This window comes from Archocentrus centrarchus, unplaced genomic scaffold (assembly GCF_007364275.1).
Source record: "Archocentrus centrarchus isolate MPI-CPG fArcCen1 unplaced genomic scaffold, fArcCen1 scaffold_26_ctg1, whole genome shotgun sequence".
In the NCBI taxonomy this organism is placed as follows: domain Eukaryota; kingdom Metazoa; phylum Chordata; class Actinopteri; order Cichliformes; family Cichlidae; genus Archocentrus; species Archocentrus centrarchus.
Window position 1 is genome coordinate 441,007 of NW_022060256.1, and position 21,492 is coordinate 462,498.

General features: G+C 41.5%; 2 protein-coding genes across 2 annotated transcripts; one reads left to right on the forward strand and one right to left on the reverse strand.

Annotated features, from left to right (window-relative positions):
- srp19 (signal recognition particle 19) lies at positions 1-4,418 on the reverse strand. Its single transcript, XM_030723525.1, has 5 exons — positions 4,215-4,418; positions 1,760-1,835; positions 730-801; positions 531-639; positions 1-397 (listed from the first exon to the last, which is right to left on the reverse strand). The coding sequence occupies exons 1-5, from the start codon at positions 4,250-4,252 to the stop codon at positions 267-269; spliced, it is 426 nt and encodes a 141-aa protein (XP_030579385.1). The 5' UTR covers positions 4,253-4,418; the 3' UTR covers positions 1-266.
- Positions 4,419-7,719: 3,301 nt separating this feature from the next.
- Positions 7,720-21,308, forward strand: LOC115775925 (serine/threonine-protein phosphatase 2A catalytic subunit beta isoform). Its single transcript, XM_030723450.1, has 9 exons — positions 7,720-7,838; positions 7,997-8,138; positions 11,038-11,076; positions 14,028-14,198; positions 16,158-16,331; positions 16,998-17,087; positions 17,508-17,669; positions 19,062-19,180; positions 20,631-21,308. Exons 2-9 carry the CDS (start codon positions 8,037-8,039, stop codon positions 20,701-20,703), a joined length of 930 nt encoding a protein of 309 aa, XP_030579310.1. The 5' UTR covers positions 7,720-7,838; positions 7,997-8,036; the 3' UTR covers positions 20,704-21,308.
- The last annotated feature ends 184 nt before the right edge of the window (positions 21,309-21,492 follow it).

Consider the following 21,492-nt stretch of genomic DNA (forward strand, 5'->3'; position numbering starts at 1 on the left):
AAAGGAGAGAAAATGAAAACTTTATTGGCCCTCATAAAGAAACTGGTGTTCAACCAAAACACCTGAACTGACCCCTCTGGTCCAACAGGTGAACATATATTACTGATCACACTGAATACACAGATTCATGTTTTCATTTTGGAAGCTGAATAAGAAAATTCAAATGGGCAAAAAAAAAAAAAAAATTCTGTAATTCAGTCTGATGCTCATCCAATCAATGACCTCAACTACACACACACACACATGTGTGTGTAAAAAAAAAAAGTCTATTTCTTCTTCTTCTTGCTCTTCTTCCCTCCCTCTCCCTGCTGAGAGCTGGTGTCGCCTCCTCCGCTCTTCTGGGTCCGAGTCTTTAGTTTAGGGATCATCTCAGCGACGTAGATCATCACATCTTTACCTGAGGAAGTGAAAACAGCACACCTTTACCTCACTGTCACAAACAGGACCCCCCCATCCCCATATGTTCACATGCAGCAATGTCCTTCATGTTTAGACTTTTCAAAATAAAATCAGGGACCCGGACGACTTACGTGAGGCGAACTTGTCCTGACACGGGCTGCCGTCTGCCTGCTTAATCTGAACTCTCACCCGACCTTTGAACTGGCTGTCCCTGTTCCACTCCCTGGGGTGGATTTTGTTCTGGAAAAAAAAAAAAAAAAACACACTCCATCATATTGTGTTTTTCATGGTGTGTGTCTGTTTGAGGGCTGGTTGTTTTCTGGGTTTCACCTCCACGTAGACGTTCATCCCTGCAGCTGTCAGCACGTCTCTGATCTCAGTGCAGGATGGATTCTCCACCGCCTGCAGATGCAGCAGCTCGTTAACATTAATCACTGTGTTTCCTGTTTATTTCAGTACATTTTATGAGTGCAACATATGGCTTCAGCTTGTTTTCTTTAAAAGTCCAGTCTTTATTTTGATTTCAGCAAACAAAGTGTTTTTTCACATTTGATTTTAATTTTTATCTCAGTTTCATTTCACTGTAATATCCCAGATCATATCAATCTTCCTTTGACCCAAACTGAAGCACATCCACAACCATTGGCCTCAAAACTTTACTAATTTCTCTGATTAGTGTCTCCTCCAGCCTCCTGCCTTTGCCCCGGAAAGTTTCTAAAATGTGTCTGGAGCAGAGAGGACAGGAAAGGAGAGAGGACAGGAGGCCACAAGAGGAGCTGTAATGGAGGATGAACAGGTGTTTTTACCTTCAGTATATAAAAGAGGCGTGGCCACAACTGGAATATACAAACCACGGCACGAGGAGGACATTAAACAACTCATCCTTTAACTCATGTTTTTTCATTTCTTTTGAGTGTTAACGACACATTTAATTAACATTACTTTAAAATTACAGGTCAGGGCACCTGGGTGGCTTAGTGGTGAAGCCAGCGACTACATACATATGCAGCGTTGCGGTGCGGGTGGCGCGGGTTAGAGTCCCGGCCCGTCGCCAGTTTGCCTGCGTGTCTTCCCCTGTATCTTTCCCCCATTTCCCGTCTCTTTACATTTAATGCATTATGATTTTTTCTTGTTTATAAAATATATAAATTGTAAAAACTCTCAGCAACAAGCAGCATCCACAATAATCAGGCCTCACATGACAATAAGCAGCATATGCTTTAATATGTTATGCAGTTTGTCTTATATGACTGGTCTTCCCTGGTTTACAGTATGTATGTATGGACATGCAGAAAATATTGGCTACAAAGATACAGTGACCGAGCTCAGAGTCAAATACGTGGACGTGAAAAAGCATCACCTTCTCTGTGGGGATCCTTCGTCCTTCAGCCAGCGTCTTCTTACTGTTGATGTAGACGGGATAGAGGCAGATGAACCTGAAACCGAGGACACACTGACTCAGCGAGCAGAAAACCTCCAATCTGACACAGAGTGCACAATTAATGACGGCCGTCTACACACGTGAAACCAAGAGCTCCAAGCAATAGTTCATCAAACAATCTCCTGATTTTTCTCCTCAACCAATCATCCACCCCAAGCGGCAGTTATTAACCAGAATCTATAAAGAGAACAAATCTTAATCTCCCTCCATTTTAATCAATTCTCTGGTTTTCTGCTCAGATCTGAATATTTTCTGTTTCGATATTGCAGAGTTCACATTAAAACAAATGCTGATGATCTCACTGTGCCACGTTTGAAACACCTGCCAGGCACAGATACAGTGCTGTGCAAAGGTCTTGAGCCATGAGCACAAAGGAACAAACACAGACGGGGCAAAAACAGAGCTTGTACAGTTCTAAGGAGCTTGAAAGTCAGTATTTGGTGTGACCTCCTTTATCGTTCAGCACAGCCTGAACTCTCTGAGGCAGCTTTCTGTCATTGCAATCACAGCAGTCTTCAGGAAGAGTTCTCCAGGCGTCTTGAAGCACATTCAAAACTCTTCTTTGGATGTTTCTGCCTTTTGTTCTGTTCTCTGACAGGATGATCCCACACTGCTTCAGTAATGCCGAGGTCCACTGTGTGTTTTGCTGAAGAATGAAGCTGCTTTTTAAATAGTACTGTATGGTGGATCAAATCTGACGGTACTTTTATGTGTTCATAATTGCGTTAATTTTAATGAGCTCTCCAACACCACTGGCTGAGATGCAGCCCAAACCATGACAGAGCCTCCACCGGGTTTCACAGACAGCTGCAGACACTCACCGTCAGATCTCTCCTGACCTCCTCCGTACATACTGACGATGATTTGGTCCATCACTCCATCAGACCTGATGTTCAGTTCAGCTCTTGTGTATTGTGGCACACCTCAGCCTTTCCTGCCCATTTCCCTTCCTTGAGAATGGCTTCCTGAAAGCGGCCCTCCCACTGAGACATTTCTGATGAGGCTTCAGGTTTCAGTCCTGAGACAACTTCTTCTCTCCTCCATGTGCCCAGTTTCCTCAGATTATTAAGCACACACTGCACACCGTGCTGAGATATGCCAGGTTTGCAGCTGACAGTTTTTTGGGAATCACCTTGATGATGCAAAAATCCTATTTTATGTTGTCAGACTGTTATCTTTGTCATTTTTCATAGATTCAATTGAAGAAATGGAACAAATGATGTGTTTTTGTGACAGGCTGCAGGTAACAAAGACCCTAAAGATAACAACTTAAACTGGTTCTCTGCTGAGTTGTCACACACTGGTTCATCCCTGAATTTGGAGCCTTTTTATGCTTGAATAATTCATAGGTCAGAGTTCAGAGGCTTAAATGACCAAAACATTCCTGTGAAAATGTTCTGTTACAAGGACTGGACTGAAAGTGAGTGAAAAGTCCAAAGAAAAACTTCAGAGAGCTTCAGAAAGCTGAAGAACTGTTGCCCAAGAGCACTTTAGAAACATAAAAAGGTCTGGCTGCTTGGAAGCAACATATAAAGAAATGAGGGGTGGCTCAAGACTTTTGAACAGTACTGTAGCTCACTGGTTTTATCTTTTATTTTTAAACTCTCCTGCTGCCTTTATGTTTGTTCTGCTCTTCGCTGGCATAAATCTGCCTGCTGACTCAGTTTTACAGCATGTATGAATCTGTGGCATCGCCTGCTCTGTATGAAGAGGAAATCCTTTAAACTCCATTAACTTTGTCTTTGGGTCTTTACTGAGATCCATGTGAGGTCCACAGGATCTGAACCTGAATAAGTGGGAAAGTATGAAATAACCAAATTCTCCTGAACATTTGCTAAATTGCACATTAGCGTGACTTTCATCACATTCTGTCCGCTTTAGCTTTAAAATAGAACCTAGAGCCTAAATGACTAACACACGTCATGCTAAAGGGTGAGGACGACAGGCCAAACTCCATGTAAAAAAAATGCGCATTTTGATTTTCTCCTCTTTCCTAAGAAGCGATTTTACAGGCAGCTCAGCAAAGTTTGATTTAAACGTTGGAAAGTGGGAAACAGGTTTTACTCAGAGGCCATTAGTCTCAGTGCCAGCTTTTCTGCTGCCCTTTTTCCACCGTTGAGGTTCGGCTCTAAGGCGAAGTCAACCCACAAAAATGCTTTTTTCGTGGAGCTTCAGCAAAATGCTAAATTTAACTGTATGCCGAACTGGAGAGTGGTCCCTCAACATCGACGCGTGTGCTTCAATAACTTTAATTAACCACGTGTTATTCGTAGGAGCGCCACTTGCCTTTAATTGTAAAAAATTCTCCACAGAAATCTGCATGAAAAACCGGCTAGCCCTGCTAGCTTTAGCTTAGCGAGGGTACTGCACTTACCTCTCTTTATCAGCGGGGTTTTGGGTGAGATGAGCCATGGCTGCCGGCTGCACAGCGACTAACGACGCCGTCTGATTTGTGTCTTTCAGAAACGGACACTAAGATCTTTGTATGACCCCCTCACATTCAGGCTAACAGAGCCATATGGCCACTGTGTTGACAACGACCGCTTCTCTTCTTCGTCTTCTGTAATTAGGCAAACCAGACACAGCGCCGGGATGTTGCTGCCCTCTATTGTTCAGTAGGTCCTGCTATGCCTGGTAGTTGGATGGGACCGGTCATTTCTGGGGGTCCTTCGGAACCCGTGTCTTGGATTTGTCCCAGTAACCTGTATATACCCGAATACCTGAATATTCAGCTCAACAGAACTCTGACTCTTTGGCTGCACTGGGTTGCTCTTATTTTTTTCAATCAGTGATGAATAATAAGATGTCCTACATTTATGGAGGGCTTTAAAAAAAAAAAAATTACTGAATGTTTTTTTTTCACAGTCACATTTCCGATACAGAACTTAATGTAGTCTAGTACTGTCCCTGTGAATGTTTCCAGGTCCTTGTGTTCAAATAGGTCCCAGTCTGTGTATGTGATGGTTACATTATCAGTTTTGCAAGTGCTGATCCATTAAGTTCAGATGCAGTTTGTCAGTCTTCTGAAGCATGTCCAAATATTTTCACTACAGTGTAGCTGTCTGTTTCTGGCACACAGTATTCACTGAAGAGGTAATCCCTGCTGACTTTTACTGAGTAATGAGGATCCATGCTGTATTCCTCCTGGACTCTGTCACTGGTTGATTTTTCTTTGTCAGTCATGAGTAGAATTGTTTCGGCTGTAGCTGTGTGAGATCTCTGAAGCACCCAACAGCCAGTCTTGTAGCTTTTGTTTGTCTATATGTGCCAGGAAGGCATAAAAGTCCTGGGAAAAGAACTACAGTGTTAGATCATGTAGAGCCCTAAGGGATGCTGTAAGAACCATTTCTAACTAAGTCAGGCTTTCTTTGCATTTGTTGGCTTGACAGAACCTAAAACTCCAATCAGCATTATGTCACACGTGGCTCTGTGGTGAGCAGGGTTGGACCCAAATGCAGGACGCATGAAACTGAGCTGAACTCAAACAGGGAAAAAGCGGGAGGCCCACTAAACAGGGGACCACAGCGCTAGGGGAGCACAGACACTGGCTCAGTGAAGAGCTAAACCAGTGTTTTTCAACCAGTGTGCCGCGACACAACAGTGTGCCGTGGGAAATTATCCAGTTTCGCGTAATATGCCACGAGTGTCTGTGCTGTAGTAGTGACTGGAGCATAATCATGTAATACTCTTCCATATCACTAGACTAGATAGCAGCAGGTAGCGAATTGCATTGTACATAGAGACAAGAGAATTAAGCCGCGTTTCCATACCAAACGACTCGCCGCCGGTCGACTCGACTTGCCGCGATTTGTCGGCATCTCCATTAGAATCAGGTACACTTTGCCGGTGTTGTGCCAAAAAGTGATCGTCTGCCAGAAAGTGATTTTTGATGTTTCTATGTGCTTTTATGTGTAATGTATTTGCTCATATTGGTGAATAGAGTGTAGTCAATAGGATTTATGAAGGGCTTAGATATAAAATGAAGAAATGACCTGTTATTCAAGTATGTTTATGACTCTGCATTATTGCACGTATGTATAATAAATCCAGTCCTCTTTGGTCACTGAAAATATCTTTATAGAGTGTAATGTCATATTTGTTCTGATTTCTGCTGCCCTCTTGACCACATATCTCTTTAAAAATCTGGCCAATCGCAGTTTTTACCCTTATAAATAAAGAATATATAAAAGTCTCTGCCAAAAACTGATTGCAGCTTCTACCTTGTGACAGAAATGTTCTTTGTTACTCAAAATGACTTGATATCATTCACGAGAGATATGTTTGACATATTTTTCACAGATCATAGATCAGCAAGTCATTTACAACAGTTTAAATATGGGCAATCATTTTCTGGCAATCACTTTTTGGCAGACGATCACTTTTTGGCACAACACCGGTCCTTTTTCCATATTAAAATTGTGTAATAGATGTTGTGCAGCAAGGCGGCATAGTGGTTAACACTACTGCCTCACAGCTAGATTGACATCTAGGTCTGGGTTCGATTCCACCTTGGCCCGGGTCTCTCTGTGTGGAGTTTGCATGTTTTCCCCGTGTCTGTGTGGGTTTCCTCCCACAGTCCAAAGACATGCAGTTACTGGGGTCAGGTTAATTGGTCACTCTAAATTGCACATAGGTGTGAATGGTTGTCTGTCTCTCTGCGACAGGCTGGCGACCTATACAGGGTGTATTGTGCTTCTCACCCTATGTCAGCTGTGATAGGCTCCAGACCCCTCTCCTCACGACCCTGAACAGAATAAGCGGAAGAGAATGGATGGATGGAGATGTTGTAGCATTGAAACATTCAAAGATAAAACTTTGTCAAGCATCATCTTCTTCTAGTAAAGGGAAGGGAAATGTGTACGTAAAAACAGTTTGCCATGAAAGAAAAAACTTAAAAAATGTCACAGAATTCATTAAATTTGATTTAACCATACTTGTGGACACTCTATTATATCTATAATTTTATGGTTTAAATCTTACTATAAGTTAACTATTTTTCATTCCTTGAAAATCAGTAGTAGTTATCACATTTTGCAGATAAAACCTTATAATTCCAAACAAAAAAGGAGTTTTTATAATTAGAAGGTTCTATCTGCATTAAACTCATTCAAAAAAAAAAAAAAAATTGCACATTTAATAGGATTTTGATATTACTGATTTAGAATACATATAGGGTGTGTTTCATAATCATGTGTGAACAAGACTTATTCCATGTGTAATTTTTGCTATACAGAGTGCAAAATCTTTAAAGCTCAATATCTCAAAACTGGTCAGAACGTAGATAGAACCTTATAATTCTAAGGGGACAAAATGTTAACAGTGCATAGACACATTCTATTTTATTTTCTGTATATTCTTAGAAGTTTTATTTTATATTTTTAGAAAGTGTGACTTTCTACTGCGTGGCACTAAATAGGAGTGGCCCTCCAATCTCATTTTACATTCTGTATAACGACAAATAAAGGCATTCTAATCTATTCCAATAATGTAATTTTACTGCGGTAGTAGTAGCAGTAGTGTAGTTGCAGTAATTAAGTACTAGTACTATGGTATTTTTGTATTTGTAGTGTGGTAGTAGTAGTCATGTAGTTGTACTGTGGTTGTAGTAGTATTGTAGTTGTACTGTGGTGGTAGTAGTAACGTAGTTGTACTGTGATAGTAGTAATGTGGTTGTACTGTGGTAGTAGTAGAGATTTAGTTGTACTACTACTAGTAGTAGTAGTATTGTAGTAGTAGTAGTACTATGGTGGTAGTAGTAGTAGTATTGTGGCGCCGATAGGCGGCTACTTAAACCGTGTTGTAATTCACGGTCTATTCACGAGGTGTCGCTGCTGTGCCGAGTCCGCACGCTGGTTAAATTCCCGGATGTTATTGCGGCTAGCTCCTTTAGCAGATCGGCTAGCCGCTGCGACGCCGCTGTATTCCGCCGCTACGCTCTGCCGCATCGGGGACTTTCGACCCTTTTCACTTCCCCTGCCGATAGAAGCGGGTTTTTAATGTCAGTATCTTAACATCGGTCATTTATCATGACAGAAGTTGACTGAGGAGGTCGTTGTTTTAAAGTGTTGCTGTGAATTTTCGAACCGGTCCGGCGGGTTAACAATACGAAGAGCTAAGGCTAAATTAGCAGCTAACGCGGCCCGTTTGTTTCTACAGGTAGCTAACACAGCTAGCTTAGCGAGCTACCGCGGCTGTCATGGAAGATAAATCCTTCACTAAAGAGTTAGACCAATGGATCGAACAGCTCAACGAGTGCAAGCAGCTAACGGAAAACCAGGTCCGGACGCTCTGTGAGAAGGTAAGTACCGGGGTTTGTGACGGGGTTTCCCGGCGGGCCTGGCGCTCCTCAGCGCGGCCTGAAATGCCAAAGCGGCTCCGGCTAATTTCCGGAATATTGGAGCGACGAGGCGGCTGTTCTCGCCCTCTTTCTCCGAGCTTATCCAGACAGAATTAATTTTCAGGTCTGAAATATTTGTGTATTTCTATTAAAGCAGCCCAACTGTGGGCGGTTATCCGACAGCCCCCGACTCGAGACGTACAGGCCGAAAATTCGCGGCTTTTACCCCATTGCCAAGAAATAGACGCAGCCCGATTACTACCTGCGCTGTTTTTTTTTTCTTTTTGCGCACAGGCCGGGACGCAGCCCGGGTCTGACTCACCGGAGGGCCCGATTCTTATTTCTCTGCTAAAGTCATAAATCATCGCTAATACGTGCCGTGATTGATTGATTGATTGATTGATTTGCACCTCGCTCTGAATGTATCGGTCACCCGTTTGGTTGCACAAACGTGAGCTCAGGTGGGGTACACCTTTAGAATCAGAGGCTGGGCGATGTTTGTGCAGCAGTATGAGGCTGTCATCCTCACTGCAGAAACAGTTGAACTGAAACATCTCTGTTTTCGATGAAGCGTTTAGGAGACGCTGGCTCATCTTTAATGCACAGCAGGGATCCCCTGATCCAGCACGCAGTCAGTGTGTCTGGGTTTATAGAGAAAAAGGACCATGTAATTCATAAATCCATCTCCAAGGTAGCAGAGCACAAAATGACTGTAAACATAATCTGGCTTATTGTGCTCTATAAATGAAGATAAATACATTTTTTACTATTTAACATTTAAACGAAGGATGAAACTGTCAGAATAAATCTGTAATTTATGCATTTATTTGTAACCCAGAGCTGGAGATGATTTTAGATTAACAAACAAAAACAGACCTGGAAGTTCTGGTACATTTGTTTTTCTTTCAGCTCCTCAGCACAATGAAAATAATGAAATATAAGTAGAGCCAAAAAAAAAAAAAAAAAAGGCCTAAAATGTGAAAGATACAAGAATATAACGGAAGCATGCTGAGCATGGACTGACTGATTGATCCAGAATAAAAATATCCTGGATACTTGTGGAGTGAATCAGGTTTCAGGAGCCGACTGCATATGACCTGATGAATGATGGAGAGCCCTTCATATACAGTTAAGCTCAGTAAAATTCCTGAGACAAATAAAGTCTGGCCTCTGCTGTGAAGGTAAATACCGACAGGCTGATATGAGTGGATGTGATGTTTTCGCGTGTTTAAAATTCATGCTCCTACTGAGGAATCTGTTTTGTTTGCAGAAAATTTGAATAAACAGCAGTGTTTCTCATTTGAGAAACCTGTTGACAGATTTAACTTTTGGGGGGGGGGGAGATTAATTATATTTCCATATTTTTAAGATGTCAGATGATTGATTAAAGCCGGATTTTCCTGCTCTAAATGCACCGCTCACACATGCAGCCGATGAGTCAGTGCTGAGTGTTTACTGCACTTACAAAGGTCTTCGTGGGGTTTTCATATTTCTGACATTTAGACTAACAAAGATAAATTGGATAAAATGTTCTGATGGATTCTTTAAAAAAATGAGCTAAACTTTTTGTTAAAATAGGCTTTCTGTTGAGAATTTTATTGAATTTTTTAATTTATTTTGGAACTCCCTGTTTATTCGGTGGTGTTTTATTGCATCTATTATGGCACATAAATCTTATTTTTTGTGGACAGCGCTTTGACTGTCTGTGAAGGGGTGGCTGTAATCTGCTCTATCATAATGTATAAATGAAGATAAATTTGCTGTTAAAGTGCACCGTTGTGAGCTGCTGACAGTTTCACAGCAGAGCTCAGCACTTTCTTATAAATTAATTTAAAAATTTATATTTTTAATCAAACTTTTAAACCACTGATTTCTCTCATTGTGCCTTTTTTTTTTTTTAATCAGTCAGCTGTTTGGGGTGAACATGAGTAATCACAACTGATCCACTTGTAGTTGAAGACATGAAATTATGTGACATAAATCTGCCTTTGCGGTGCCCACATGATCTGTTAGGTTGGAGAAATTGTAAACCCCCCCTTAATGAACATGATTACCGTCCCTGGACTCTTGTTCTGATTGGGGAAGACAACAGAGTATTCAGTATTTTACCAGATTATCTGCACCAATATCTATTTAATTTACAATAAAGTAAATGGATAATAACACACTTTATTTTATCAGACACTCAGAAATGACAGTACAGAGAATCTGAAAGATAATCTAAGCAGCTGGTCTAAAAACAGGGCTGTCCCACCTGTGTGTGTGTGTGTGTGTGTGTGTGTGTGTGTGTGTGTATTTTATTTTTAATTAATTAATTTATTCTTATATATATATATGTGTGTGTGTGTATGTATATATGTGTATATATACATACACACATTTTATATATATATATATATATATATATATATATATATATATATATATATATATATATATATATATATATATATATATATATATACATACATACATACTGACCTAATGATGAAGACTTCACTGTCCTTTATATACCATGTTTTGTCTAGACTTAAATACTGGAAAATCAGCAGTTAATCTGTTTATATTTCCTGCTTTTTAAGCTGCTGAGTGATTAATATTTAAAGTTCTAGTATAAGATGAACGTATTTTCTCTAATTAGAAATTTAACTATGGTGTCCTGTGAGGTCATGTAGGCCTGAAACCTATGGAAAAAAATACTCTCATGTGACTGAGCACATATGACTTGAGTTAGTGCCCTGAAAAGTTTTATTTCCCCTTTTATTGTTTTATTTTCCTCATGTGATCACCTCGCTGTCTGAGATGTGATTTTGTTTATTTTTTAAAAGACAGACACTCATTAAATCTGTTTCTTCTACAGGCCAAGGAGATCCTGACCAAGGAGTCCAATGTTCAGGAGGTGAGTTTTCCCAGCTCTCATTATTGATTATTCATGGGAAAAATAAAAATCGTGAAGAAGAGGGAAGGCAGAAAAAATAAACGGTTGATATTAGATGATTAGATTCTAATCCAGGTCAGTCATTTTTGGGTCCTTCATATGTTTCAGGGTAAAGTTCTGGTCCTGTGGCTCAGGTGGAGTGGAGCTCAGGTTAGCAGAATGATGGAAGTTTGAACTGTGACAGCAGATTTGGAGGCTAGTAGAAACCATAGTTTTCCAGCATTTTGCAAGCGTCCATCGTCCTGTGGTAACGTAGCTGCAGTACCAGGCTTTTACCTATAAAACATGTGAAGTAGATACAGCTCAGGTAGTTTTCAAGATAATGGAGTTTTAAAATGGCCTGTGACCGTGCTCGTTTCACTTCATAAACACCTCAGGGCCGCTCTTAAAAAAAAAAAAAAAAAAAAAAAAGCTGAGCAGCATGATGGAACAAGCAGTGAAATGTTGAGCTGCTGGAAAGTTTCCAGGTTTCATCAGGAAGAGAAATCTTTTCTACAGCTTTGATCAGCACACATAGGTGAGCACAAGGGCTGTTTTTTAAACAAGCACTGTTTCTGCAGTTCGGAGGGGAATAAAGGTGCTGGTTTGGCTCAATTCTTGCTGTGTTTGTATCAATACTTTGAAAAGCTTTGAGGAACAGATTTCTGTTTGAGGTTTGTTCCCTGTGGCGTGTTTTAGCGATCTCACACCCTGTTTACACTGCGAACAGCTGAGGCGTGGGCTTGCACACATACCACCACCGTGTTTTTATGGAGACAGTTTCCAAATAATCCCACTAAATTCCATGCTATACTTCTGTGTTCGCTGCTTGTTACTAATTCACCTGCAGTGAGGAAGTATAGACTGACTGCAGGAAATAGTTTCATGTTATTACATGTTATTGACATGAACAGTACAGTACTGGTACTGTATGTTGGTCTTCAATAAACCCTGTGTTCAGATCATTGATCGTATTGGCTTCCTGTTAGTGGAGCAGTTACTGGGTCTGACCACATTTATTTATAAACAATAAAAAGGATTTTGGGAGTTTTGGTGAAATGGTTATCAGTGAGATTTTATTTATTTTTCAAACAAAAATCAGGATTTCTGCCAGTGAGTTACAGTTTAAGATAGTGTTTATTTGTCACATGCACAGTTATACACAGTACAATGCACAGTGAAATGTATTTTGTACCTGCAACCATATATACACACACATATAAATAAGAAGAAGAATAAAAATAAAAAAAAGTAATTCACACTATACACTATACTCTATATACTATACACTATACACACTTTTATAAATTATAATATAATATTTACATTGTGCAATAATGGTCCAGTTAGGGCTCAGAGTTGAGCAGACGGATGGCTTGTGGGTAAAAACTCTTCTTCAACCTTTGTGACTAAAGTTTGTGACTAAAGCTGCAACCCTGATGAGAGTGAATGCTCAGCTTCTGAAATAATGGGTGTGTTTGAGGCTCTGTTGTCCAAAAGTAATGAATGAAAGGTAAATTTACTGTATTAGTACACTTTAACCCTTTTACCCCGAATGCATCGGCTGTGGCATAACGTACTTCAAATGTGCAGCCATTCGCAGACTTCCAGCAAAAAAATACCATAATACCCCATATATGACTGTGAAGTGCAATTTGTGGGCTTTGAGCAACAGTTTGAATTTTTCCAATGGAACAAACGGTTGCAGAGTTACAGTAAGCAGAGGCAGCAGTGATGTTTTCTGTGTGAAAGCATGAGATGATGGATAGAAGCTTGTTGCATAGAGAACTCGATGCTGTTACAGGTGACTCTTTCCTGCAGAAACTAATACATGTGTGAAATGTTAGCTTGCTCACTGTGTCCGGTGTAATGTTGCACAGACACAATGCTAGCAGTTTGCAGAGTGCAGTAATGTTAGTGGAGCTAGCACTTGTGGCCCTCCTGTGTTACATGCTAACATTGTCTGCTTGATGTGGTTACTAATCGCTTTGGTTGTGTGGTTGTATGTCAGTTGTGACACATCGAGTGCATGACATCTCTGAACCAAAAGGAAACCAGAGCCCAGCCAGGATTTTAAGATCAGTGTGGATATTTGATGACTTAAAACTCTGATATTCTGAGAACATCGGCTGATAATTTTTTTCTCTTTCAGAAACAAAAATGTAATAATTTTGTTTATTGGCTGGTATACATGCAGATACTGAAAGGTCAGCAGATAGGCTGCTGGTATTCTATCCACAGGAAGCTGCTGCTGTATATTAACAAGAATAACTTGTTTAGCCAACAAGTTACATCTGATCAACTAGTCACGCGTATTCCTGGTAATTTGTTAAGTTGGATCATCTGAAGGTGAAACAGTGTTAAGCTGCAACATTTACTTGATGTTTTTAATTTGTTCAGCTTCTTTATAATTCTGATTCTTGTGGTTTGTTTCTGTTCATGTCCAAAAAATGGTAAAAATACATGTTAAACCCTGTACAGACTAGAATAGATAGGCTAGCTCTTTGAGTTGGGATCAGACCAAATCCAATCCAGATATCAGGTCAGTGCATCCCGAATAAAATATAGCCTGTAAATATTCATGTACTGTCCCTGAGCGCGCGCGTGTGTGTGTGTTTCTTATCAGCCTAAATATTGACCTGCTTTCTGCTGCACACACAAATGTGACTCATGCCTAACATAAAAACCTAATTTGTTGTAGCGTTAAATAAATCTTTATTGAAAATGGCCAAAACCTAATCGACAGACATTTCTTATTTGATTGATCTCAGTCAGCAGGGCGCTGTGTGCTTTTTATCTTGGATCAAGGCTACGAGTGGGCTTTATAGCAGGAAGAAACAAACCCAGGTTCCTTTTATTTGGGCAAAAAACAAACAGAACTTTGTTAAACCATTTGTGTGTAGATGATCATCTGACTGTTTTTGTCCTCTCAGGTGCGATGCCCGGTGACGGTGTGCGGCGATGTCCACGGTCAGTTCCATGACCTGATGGAGCTGTTTAAGATCGGAGGAAAGTCTCCTGACACCAACTACCTGTTCATGGGGGACTATGTTGACAGAGGCTACTACTCGGTGGAGACGGTCACGCTGCTCGTCACGTTAAAGGTAACCTGCGTGCTTCTGCCTCGTTTTTACATTTGCAGCGTGGAAGCGCCTTGTCAGTTGATATTTACAGGGGATTTATCTAATTTGATTACTTCCTGTTATGATCAATCCAGCTCGTGTGAGCTGATTGTCTCTGTGGTTACGGGCTGACCAGCTGTTTGTCTGCTGTGATAAGAACTAGACTGAACCTGTTTGCTCTGTTCTAAAAATAATCTGCAGTTCCTCTCAACTCGATTTGCTCAAACAAACAGATCAACATCAGCTGTTGTCAGCTGAGCAGATGTGGAAGCAACTGATTAATATGAGAAGTGATGGTTCTTTAATGTTTTAGAGCATCATAAACATGTTTAGTAAAAACATGACGCAGTGATATGAGAGAGGAGATATCAGCTGACTGGAAGGTGACTGAGGATATGAGCAGTGTTTCTGTTGCACACAATGATACCAGCGAGTCAGTGCAGACACGACTGGTTTAGTGTCAGAATATGACTTTGGTGTGTCTCAAGGAAACTGATCAACTTTTTTGTTTCATAATCACAAACGTTTGATGGGTTTCGTTTTTTTAATCTAAAGCTCAGAATCCTGGACTCAGGTGGATCATTTTGTCTGTTTGATATTAAAATGTTTGAAATGTCCATGGTCAGTTCCACAACCTGATGGAGCTGTTTAAGGTTAGAAAAAAATTAGCAATAAAGGACATGATTCTCTTTGAGATCTGATTCTGATCAGATATTGAGGTTGTTACAGGTTGAGACTCAGGATTTTGACTGCAGAAAATGTTAAATTCCTGGGGGTAACAGTGATGAACGCACTGACGATGATCAGCTTGGATTTATAGTTAAAGATGAGGGTAAATGTAATTAAAATTATATAAATGTACAAAAAAATTCACCATCAGTAAACTTTATGTAGAAAAACTAACAAATTGCTCGTTGATGTACTTCCTACACATTTTTTGGGCTGTGCAGGTCCTCATGTATTTTATGATTTTATTTACACCGCCCCTTCCCATTCCCCAATCTGTCTGAAAGAACCGTGCTCCTGCTTTAATAGTGGTCAACCACCTTGCTCTTATTTTGAAAATTCAGTCAGTGCTAACCAGCTAGCTCTCCAGTTTTCTGTGCCGGCTGATGGTGGTCCTGAGGACTGCCAGCTGCAATCCAGGAAGGGGGAAACATGATGCAGCAGTTTGCTTCGTGTTACTCGTATGAATAGAGTTTTCTTCCTTTCAGTATAAAAGCTGATTTCAGTTCTAACATTTCTTTCACATTTCTCAGAGCGCTCCTTTTTTGTCCAGTCTCTGTAACAGTGATCGTAGGCTTGTCGCCTGTGGTGTGAACACATTTTTCTCTCTCCAGTGTTTCTACTCGAGCTGGATTTTTTTTTTTTTGTCAGCTGATTTTTAGGACATTATGAAGCCCAACTGGGTGACAGAAATGCCGCAGGAAACACGGAGTCATGTTTAGATGAAGCCCCTCCCCTGAGTCAGCACGCTGCTCTCTGAACCGCTCTGACCCAGTTTTAGATCATCGTACGTTAACAGTGAATCGCTGCTGGTTATAAAGCGACCTGATCCAACACACAGCACTGCTTTTGTTTTCCTCCTCTGTTTTTGTTCCTGCTGTTAGCTGAATAACACGAACAGGAAAACTCATTTCAACACTTCCAGTCTCTGTGTTTCAGAAGCTCCAGCTATGTTATCAGTACATTAAACTGTACCAGCTGTACCCACACTGGTATTCAGTGATCATGCTTCAGTTTCCCCTTTTTTTGTTTTGTTTGGTTGCACTTGGAGTCCAAAACCCAAAAATGTTCAGCCAACTCGTGAGACAAAGGAATCTGAAGTTAATCAATATTGAACACTTTTGGAGCTGTTAATTATTTTGCTGTCTCACAGCAAATGAACACATTTGTTAGTTTCTGGCCTGATTGTAAATTATTTAATATTTTGTTATTCAGGTTCGTTTCCAGGAGCGAATCACCATCCTTCGAGGGAACCACGAGTCACGGCAGATCACACAGGTCTACGGCTTCTACGACGAGTGCCTGAGGAAGTACGGCAATGCCAACGTGTGGAAGTACTTCACAGACCTGTTTGACTACCTGCCGCTCACTGCGCTGGTCGACGGACAGGTAGGAGGAACCGGTTTTAACTTTTTATTGATCCCAGTTTCACTGCGAGGATGTTCCTCTGATGAACCGTAGGGATGATGTCACTGTAAGGTTACTGGTGTAAATTGTGCTCTGCGCTCCTTTTTTCAGATGTGACACTTTGTTTATCTTCATAACCCAAACTGATGCAGTTTCCTCAATAAATAAAAATGGAGAGACAGCTGCTGTGATCTGCTGCAGTATAAATAAAGCTGAATGATTTTTATGGTATTACAGCGATTCACAAATTATCACGCTCAGGATTGCAAGACTTGTAAAATCATGAATCTGACACCACAACAACCTAAAATAGATTGCATAGATCCATTTTTCTACTTTACTTTTAATACCACTTTCTACTTTAATTATCCTGCCCGTGGTCTGTCCACATTGTAAACATTTCCTTCGTTGTCAGTTTTAATCTTCATCCATGTCATATTTTGGTTTGAGTTTTTGGTCATGAGTGAAGAGTTGAGCTTCCTCCCACTCCCTCTTCACTTTAAAAGCTGCTGGACTGAATATTTGTATTGGACATGAAGATGGTTTAAACTGTTAAATCTGCTCATGAATTGTTTTTTTGTGGGGTTTTTTTGTGTGTGTTTAGTTGAGATGAACTTCAGAGGGGTTTTTTTTTATTGTTTGTTTCAGATCTTCTGTCTCCACGGAGGTTTGTCTCCTTCCATAGACACTCTGGATCACATACGAGCTCTGGACCGCCTGCAAGAAGTTCCACATGAGGTACACGCATACCCACCTACCTACAGGATGTCAGTTTTTAGATTATCAGGGATGGAAACCACCTGCTTCCTACTGAGGATAGAAATGTTTTTTAAACAAAGCTTCAGTTGATGCAGCCGCTCTTTGGAACTTTTATTTTTAGAAAGCACGTTGATCCACATTTGTTGCTGCAGCGGTTTGTGGTGATCAGATACACAGGGCAGACATGTCACTGCTCAGTGCTGAGGCTGGTTTGACTGTTTTTATGTGGAGACACTGAAGCTTTAGAGGAACATGATATGAAGCTTTATATCCAGCTTTTGGGGTCATATTCAGCCTTATATTTGATGTAAAATGGGCTGGATCAGTAAAAATCACATTTAATGAAGCAACCATTAGATGATGTGCAGCAAGGTTTGATCAGAGCTGTTTGTGTTTCAGGGCCCGATGTGTGACCTGCTGTGGTCGGACCCCGATGACCGCGGTGGGTGGGGAATCTCTCCCCGAGGTGCAGGCTACACCTTCGGACAGGACATCTCTGAAACCTTCAACCACGCCAACGGCCTCACTCTGGTGTCTCGCGCCCATCAGCTGGTCATGGAGGTAAAACGGGTTGCTTTTAGATGATTTGACAGAAGTCTTCCTCAGTCTGACCCGAGATGGCACGAAGCTTCAGCAGTCTGAGACGAACCAAGTGTGAAAGAAATTTGCCCGTCTTTAATCTCCATGGGGTGGGGGGTTGCTAGTTAAATTTCTTCTGGAGTGGATTTTTACCACGTCAAAGAGGGAATGCAACACTGTGTCAGCATTATATGCCATGCATATAAAGGCAAAGATTAAAAAAATATTCCAGCATATTTGATTTTATTTTTTAAGAACTCGAGTCCCTCTTTATCCAGGGACCTGGTCAGCTGACCCGTGTTCTTCTGATGTCACCATTCTCAGTTTTACAAATGTTTAACTGAACAAACCACAAACCAGCTTTCATCTGACCTGTTTAAGTCTTTTTTTTTTTTTTTTTTTTTTTTTTATAAATATTAAACCTAGCACACGTGTTCGCAGAGCAAGTGGACTGAAGGGTCCTATAAAAATCCTCTGGTCTCCATAGCAACAACATGAAGTTGGAGCAGGGCTCCTCTTCCTCTTGTTTGTGTCCTAGTTTTACTCCCACGGAGGTTCACATCAATGTGAGCGGCTCTGTGTTCGGAGGATTCACTGAGCAGCTGCACAAACTTCAGAGGGCTTCACTTCATCTGCAGCTGAAGAAAAGATCAGACCACAGCCGGCTGAGCAGGAGATCCACCCACTCCTGATTCTGAGTTAGTACCGTTGGTCTCATTGTTGCAGGGTGAGCTGAGCGAGTTCTGGTTTGAATCTTCTACTCCTCAACTTTTACCCTCCTCATTTCCTGTCTCTCTGACCGGAAGTGTTGAAGTTAAGTTGTCGTCAGCGTGTCCAGAGCTGATCTGGGAGAGCTCTTCACTGCTGTTAATGTCAGTTCAGAAAGTCCCTTCAGTTTAGTGGAGAGCGCTCGATAAATACGAGTCAGTGGAGCTGAATGGCTAAAATGTCATAAATCCTGTGTGGATCGCATGTCTGAAGTGAAATAAAAGGACTCCTCTGTCCTTCAGTTTTTCTCTGTGAAGCTGATTTTGTCCACAAATGTGAATGCATGCTGATTGGTTGGGTAGGGATTTAGGACAGGAAGTCCTACCTCGATGGTGCCTGTTTTCAGAGGCTTCATGTGGTGGTTGAAGGTGACGCTGTCAGGAGGCAATGGCTACAGCTTTAAACACTAAACATTGCACTACAGTAGCTGTAAAATGTCTAAAAAATGGAACTACTGTCTGAAATTATGTCATCAAAAATGAGACAAACAGAAGAAGACATGAAATTTGTTGTTTTTGTTCTCCAGCCCATGGAGCCCCCGTTCAGTCAGCTCAGGAGCGCCCCCTGTGGTCTCCCAGTCTAACTGATGTGTTTGCATCCCTGCAGGGCTACAACTGGGGCCATGACAAGAATGTGGTGACCATCTTCAGTGCTCCAAACTACTGCTACCGCTGTGGAAACCAGGCGGCCATCATGGAACTGGACGACACTCTGAAATATTCTTTGTAAGTATGAAGAATGTAATCAGAGCCTATCAGAGAGCAAACAGTGCTGGATTTATGTTAAATATAAACACACATCTGTTTAAATTCACAGCATAAATGTGCATTAATGAGGCGAGTGATGGGAGAGCAGCTTACCAAGTTCTGTTTGGATTTCACCAAGACCAACCCACTAAACATCACCAGTCCCGTTTCCTTTTTAATATTTTACTCTCTTCATACACAAAGTTTAGTTTAGTATAAACTGTGTACAGTCACCTTTGTGTATGAATGAAGCCGCCTCAGTCAGCTGATCAGAGGGCAGTGTTTATAAAAACTTTATGTACAACAAGATGAATTTACAGTTGCCAGAAAAGCTTCAGTGATGCCACACTGAATACTAAAAGGTAAATCTGAGTCAGTAAGCACGGTAGAGCACAGGTTCAGTTTTATCTTGCTACTTTCCCACCGCCGAGGTTCCGGAGCCGGAGCAAGTTCCCGTGCCGATCCCAATGAACCGGCGAAGAACGGGCCCGCGTTCCCACCGCGTTTCTGTGAACTGCTCCTTTACGTATGAGCGTGGGTGGGTCCTCGTCTGGACACGGAAGCCGAAGGTCACAAACGTGGGAGAACACGCTCCCCTTTCTTGTGCTGCAAATACGTTTTATGGTCCAAACCAAACTACTGCAGCATCTGTGTGCAGCACAGAGGTAAACACAGACAGCCATTAGCGCAAGACGACAAGTACGCACTTTGTGTCCTTTTATCTGTGATATGAACTGATACAAAGCAGCAAGTTCAGCCTTAGAGCCCAACCTAATTCACAGCCGTGAAAATCGCTTCGCTTTTCGCTTTTGTAATACAAATGTAATATGGTAGAAAACTTGATGTTGAATCGGCAGAGTCACGCCCCTCTGCTGCTTTCGGCACGGGTTCGTGGTTCCAGACCAGCTAGTTTGCGGGGCCGGAATTGAACCCGTTTTTCGGCCGAGCACCGAGTGCTTCGGCGGTGGAAAACCCGCCTAACGGTTCAATTCACGGCTCCTGCTCCGGAACCCTGTTGGTGGGAAAGAGGCTTCTGTGGACTGATTGATGGAAACACTGCATTCTTCCTCATGTCCAGCAGGGGGCGACTCCTCTGAAGTTTGAGAAGCTGAACTCAATCACTTCCCTAATGAGTTTATGGTCTCAGTCACTGGTTTCAGGTCTTAATGAATAAAACATTCATTTTGAAAGTGATGATCTCGTTAGTCCAAACAGCCAGAAAGCAGGGCCGGGTTTAGGGGTTCAGGAGCTCGAGGCTTTACTGTGTTAGGTCACTGTGGCCGTATTTTATGTACCGTCTGGGATCATAAAAGCACATAAAAAGCTAAGTTTAAAGTGTGCTAAATTATGCACTGAACATCTGCATCTAACCTAATGTGACATCAGTCAGCTTACAGGAAGTCATCACTAACTTTTTCTGTCTCCTCAGCCTTCAGTTTGACCCCGCCCCCCGCCGCGGAGAGCCCCATGTGACCAGACGCACCCCCGACTACTTCCTGTGAATGTCCGAAGCATCCCCTCGATCGTCCACGAAGCTCCACACACCCTGCCCCCTCCCCCTCCCATTCATTTTGGATGGGAAGACCATTATAATGAATAGAGACAAACGATTGGCTGATGAATCCAGATTTGAAGAGGGGAAGGTCCCCCTACAGTCGTGTTTTCAGTATGCTGTCTTTAATGCTGTGCTGCAGAAACATGTAAACTGATCTGTTTTTCTTTCTTTTGTTTCTTACATGTTTGAAATCGAGAGAATAAAACTACCAACGTGGACCAAATGTGCCATAATTCTGCTCCTTTTACCACATGTAACGCAGGCTTTTCTCTTCGTTCCACTTCTGTTTTTCTTAAGACTACAGCACTAAAACCCAACCTTCTGTCACAACCAACACCACACATCTCATGGCATATGTGCTTTTTTTTTCCTTTTGTTTATTTTCCTGTTGCAATATAATTTTAAAAGATTTAAAAAAGTTTGCTTCTAGTAGTACAGCTGTAAGTTTTAGCTGTCCAGGCTGCAGCCGTTGGTCATCTCAGCAAGTATATTACTGTAATTTGAATAAAGACAACAGACGTATGAAATAAAATGTCCTATTGATGAACTACAGCGGTGAGTCAGCGTCTTCTTCTGCTGCTTCACTTGAAGGTTTGTTCGTTCTGTTAAAGTAATGTTTGTTTTCTGGCCACGGTGGAGTCTTATTCATACTTCAGTGTGATCAGTGATCTCAGAGGTGCCCGGTGCTGCTTGCAGACAGATGCGCGACGAGTAGTTTGAGACTTTGGTGATGGAC

What these genes read in the sequence shown, in the direction of transcription:
- srp19 (XM_030723525.1), bottom strand. Translation starts at nt 4,252, where the DNA reads ATGGCTCATCTCACCCAAAACCCCGCTGATAAAGAGAG. An exon ending in GGATGAACGTCTACGTGGAG is followed by an intron (nt 640 to 729) that starts GTGAAACCCAGA and finishes TTTTTTTTCCAG; the next exon opens with AACAAAATCCACCCCAGGGA. An exon ending in TCAGGACAAGTTCGCCTCAC is followed by an intron (nt 398 to 530) that starts GTAAGTCGTCCG and finishes TCACTTCCTCAG; the next exon opens with GTAAAGATGTGATGATCTAC.
- LOC115775925 (XM_030723450.1), top strand. Translation starts at nt 8,037, where the DNA reads ATGGAAGATAAATCCTTCACTAAAGAGTTAGACCAATGGATCGAACAG. An exon ending in TCCGGACGCTCTGTGAGAAG is followed by an intron (nt 8,139 to 11,037) that starts GTAAGTACCGGG and finishes TTTCTTCTACAG; the next exon opens with GCCAAGGAGATCCTGACCAA. An exon ending in CCCATCAGCTGGTCATGGAG is followed by an intron (nt 17,670 to 19,061) that starts GTAAAACGGGTT and finishes GCATCCCTGCAG; the next exon opens with GGCTACAACTGGGGCCATGA.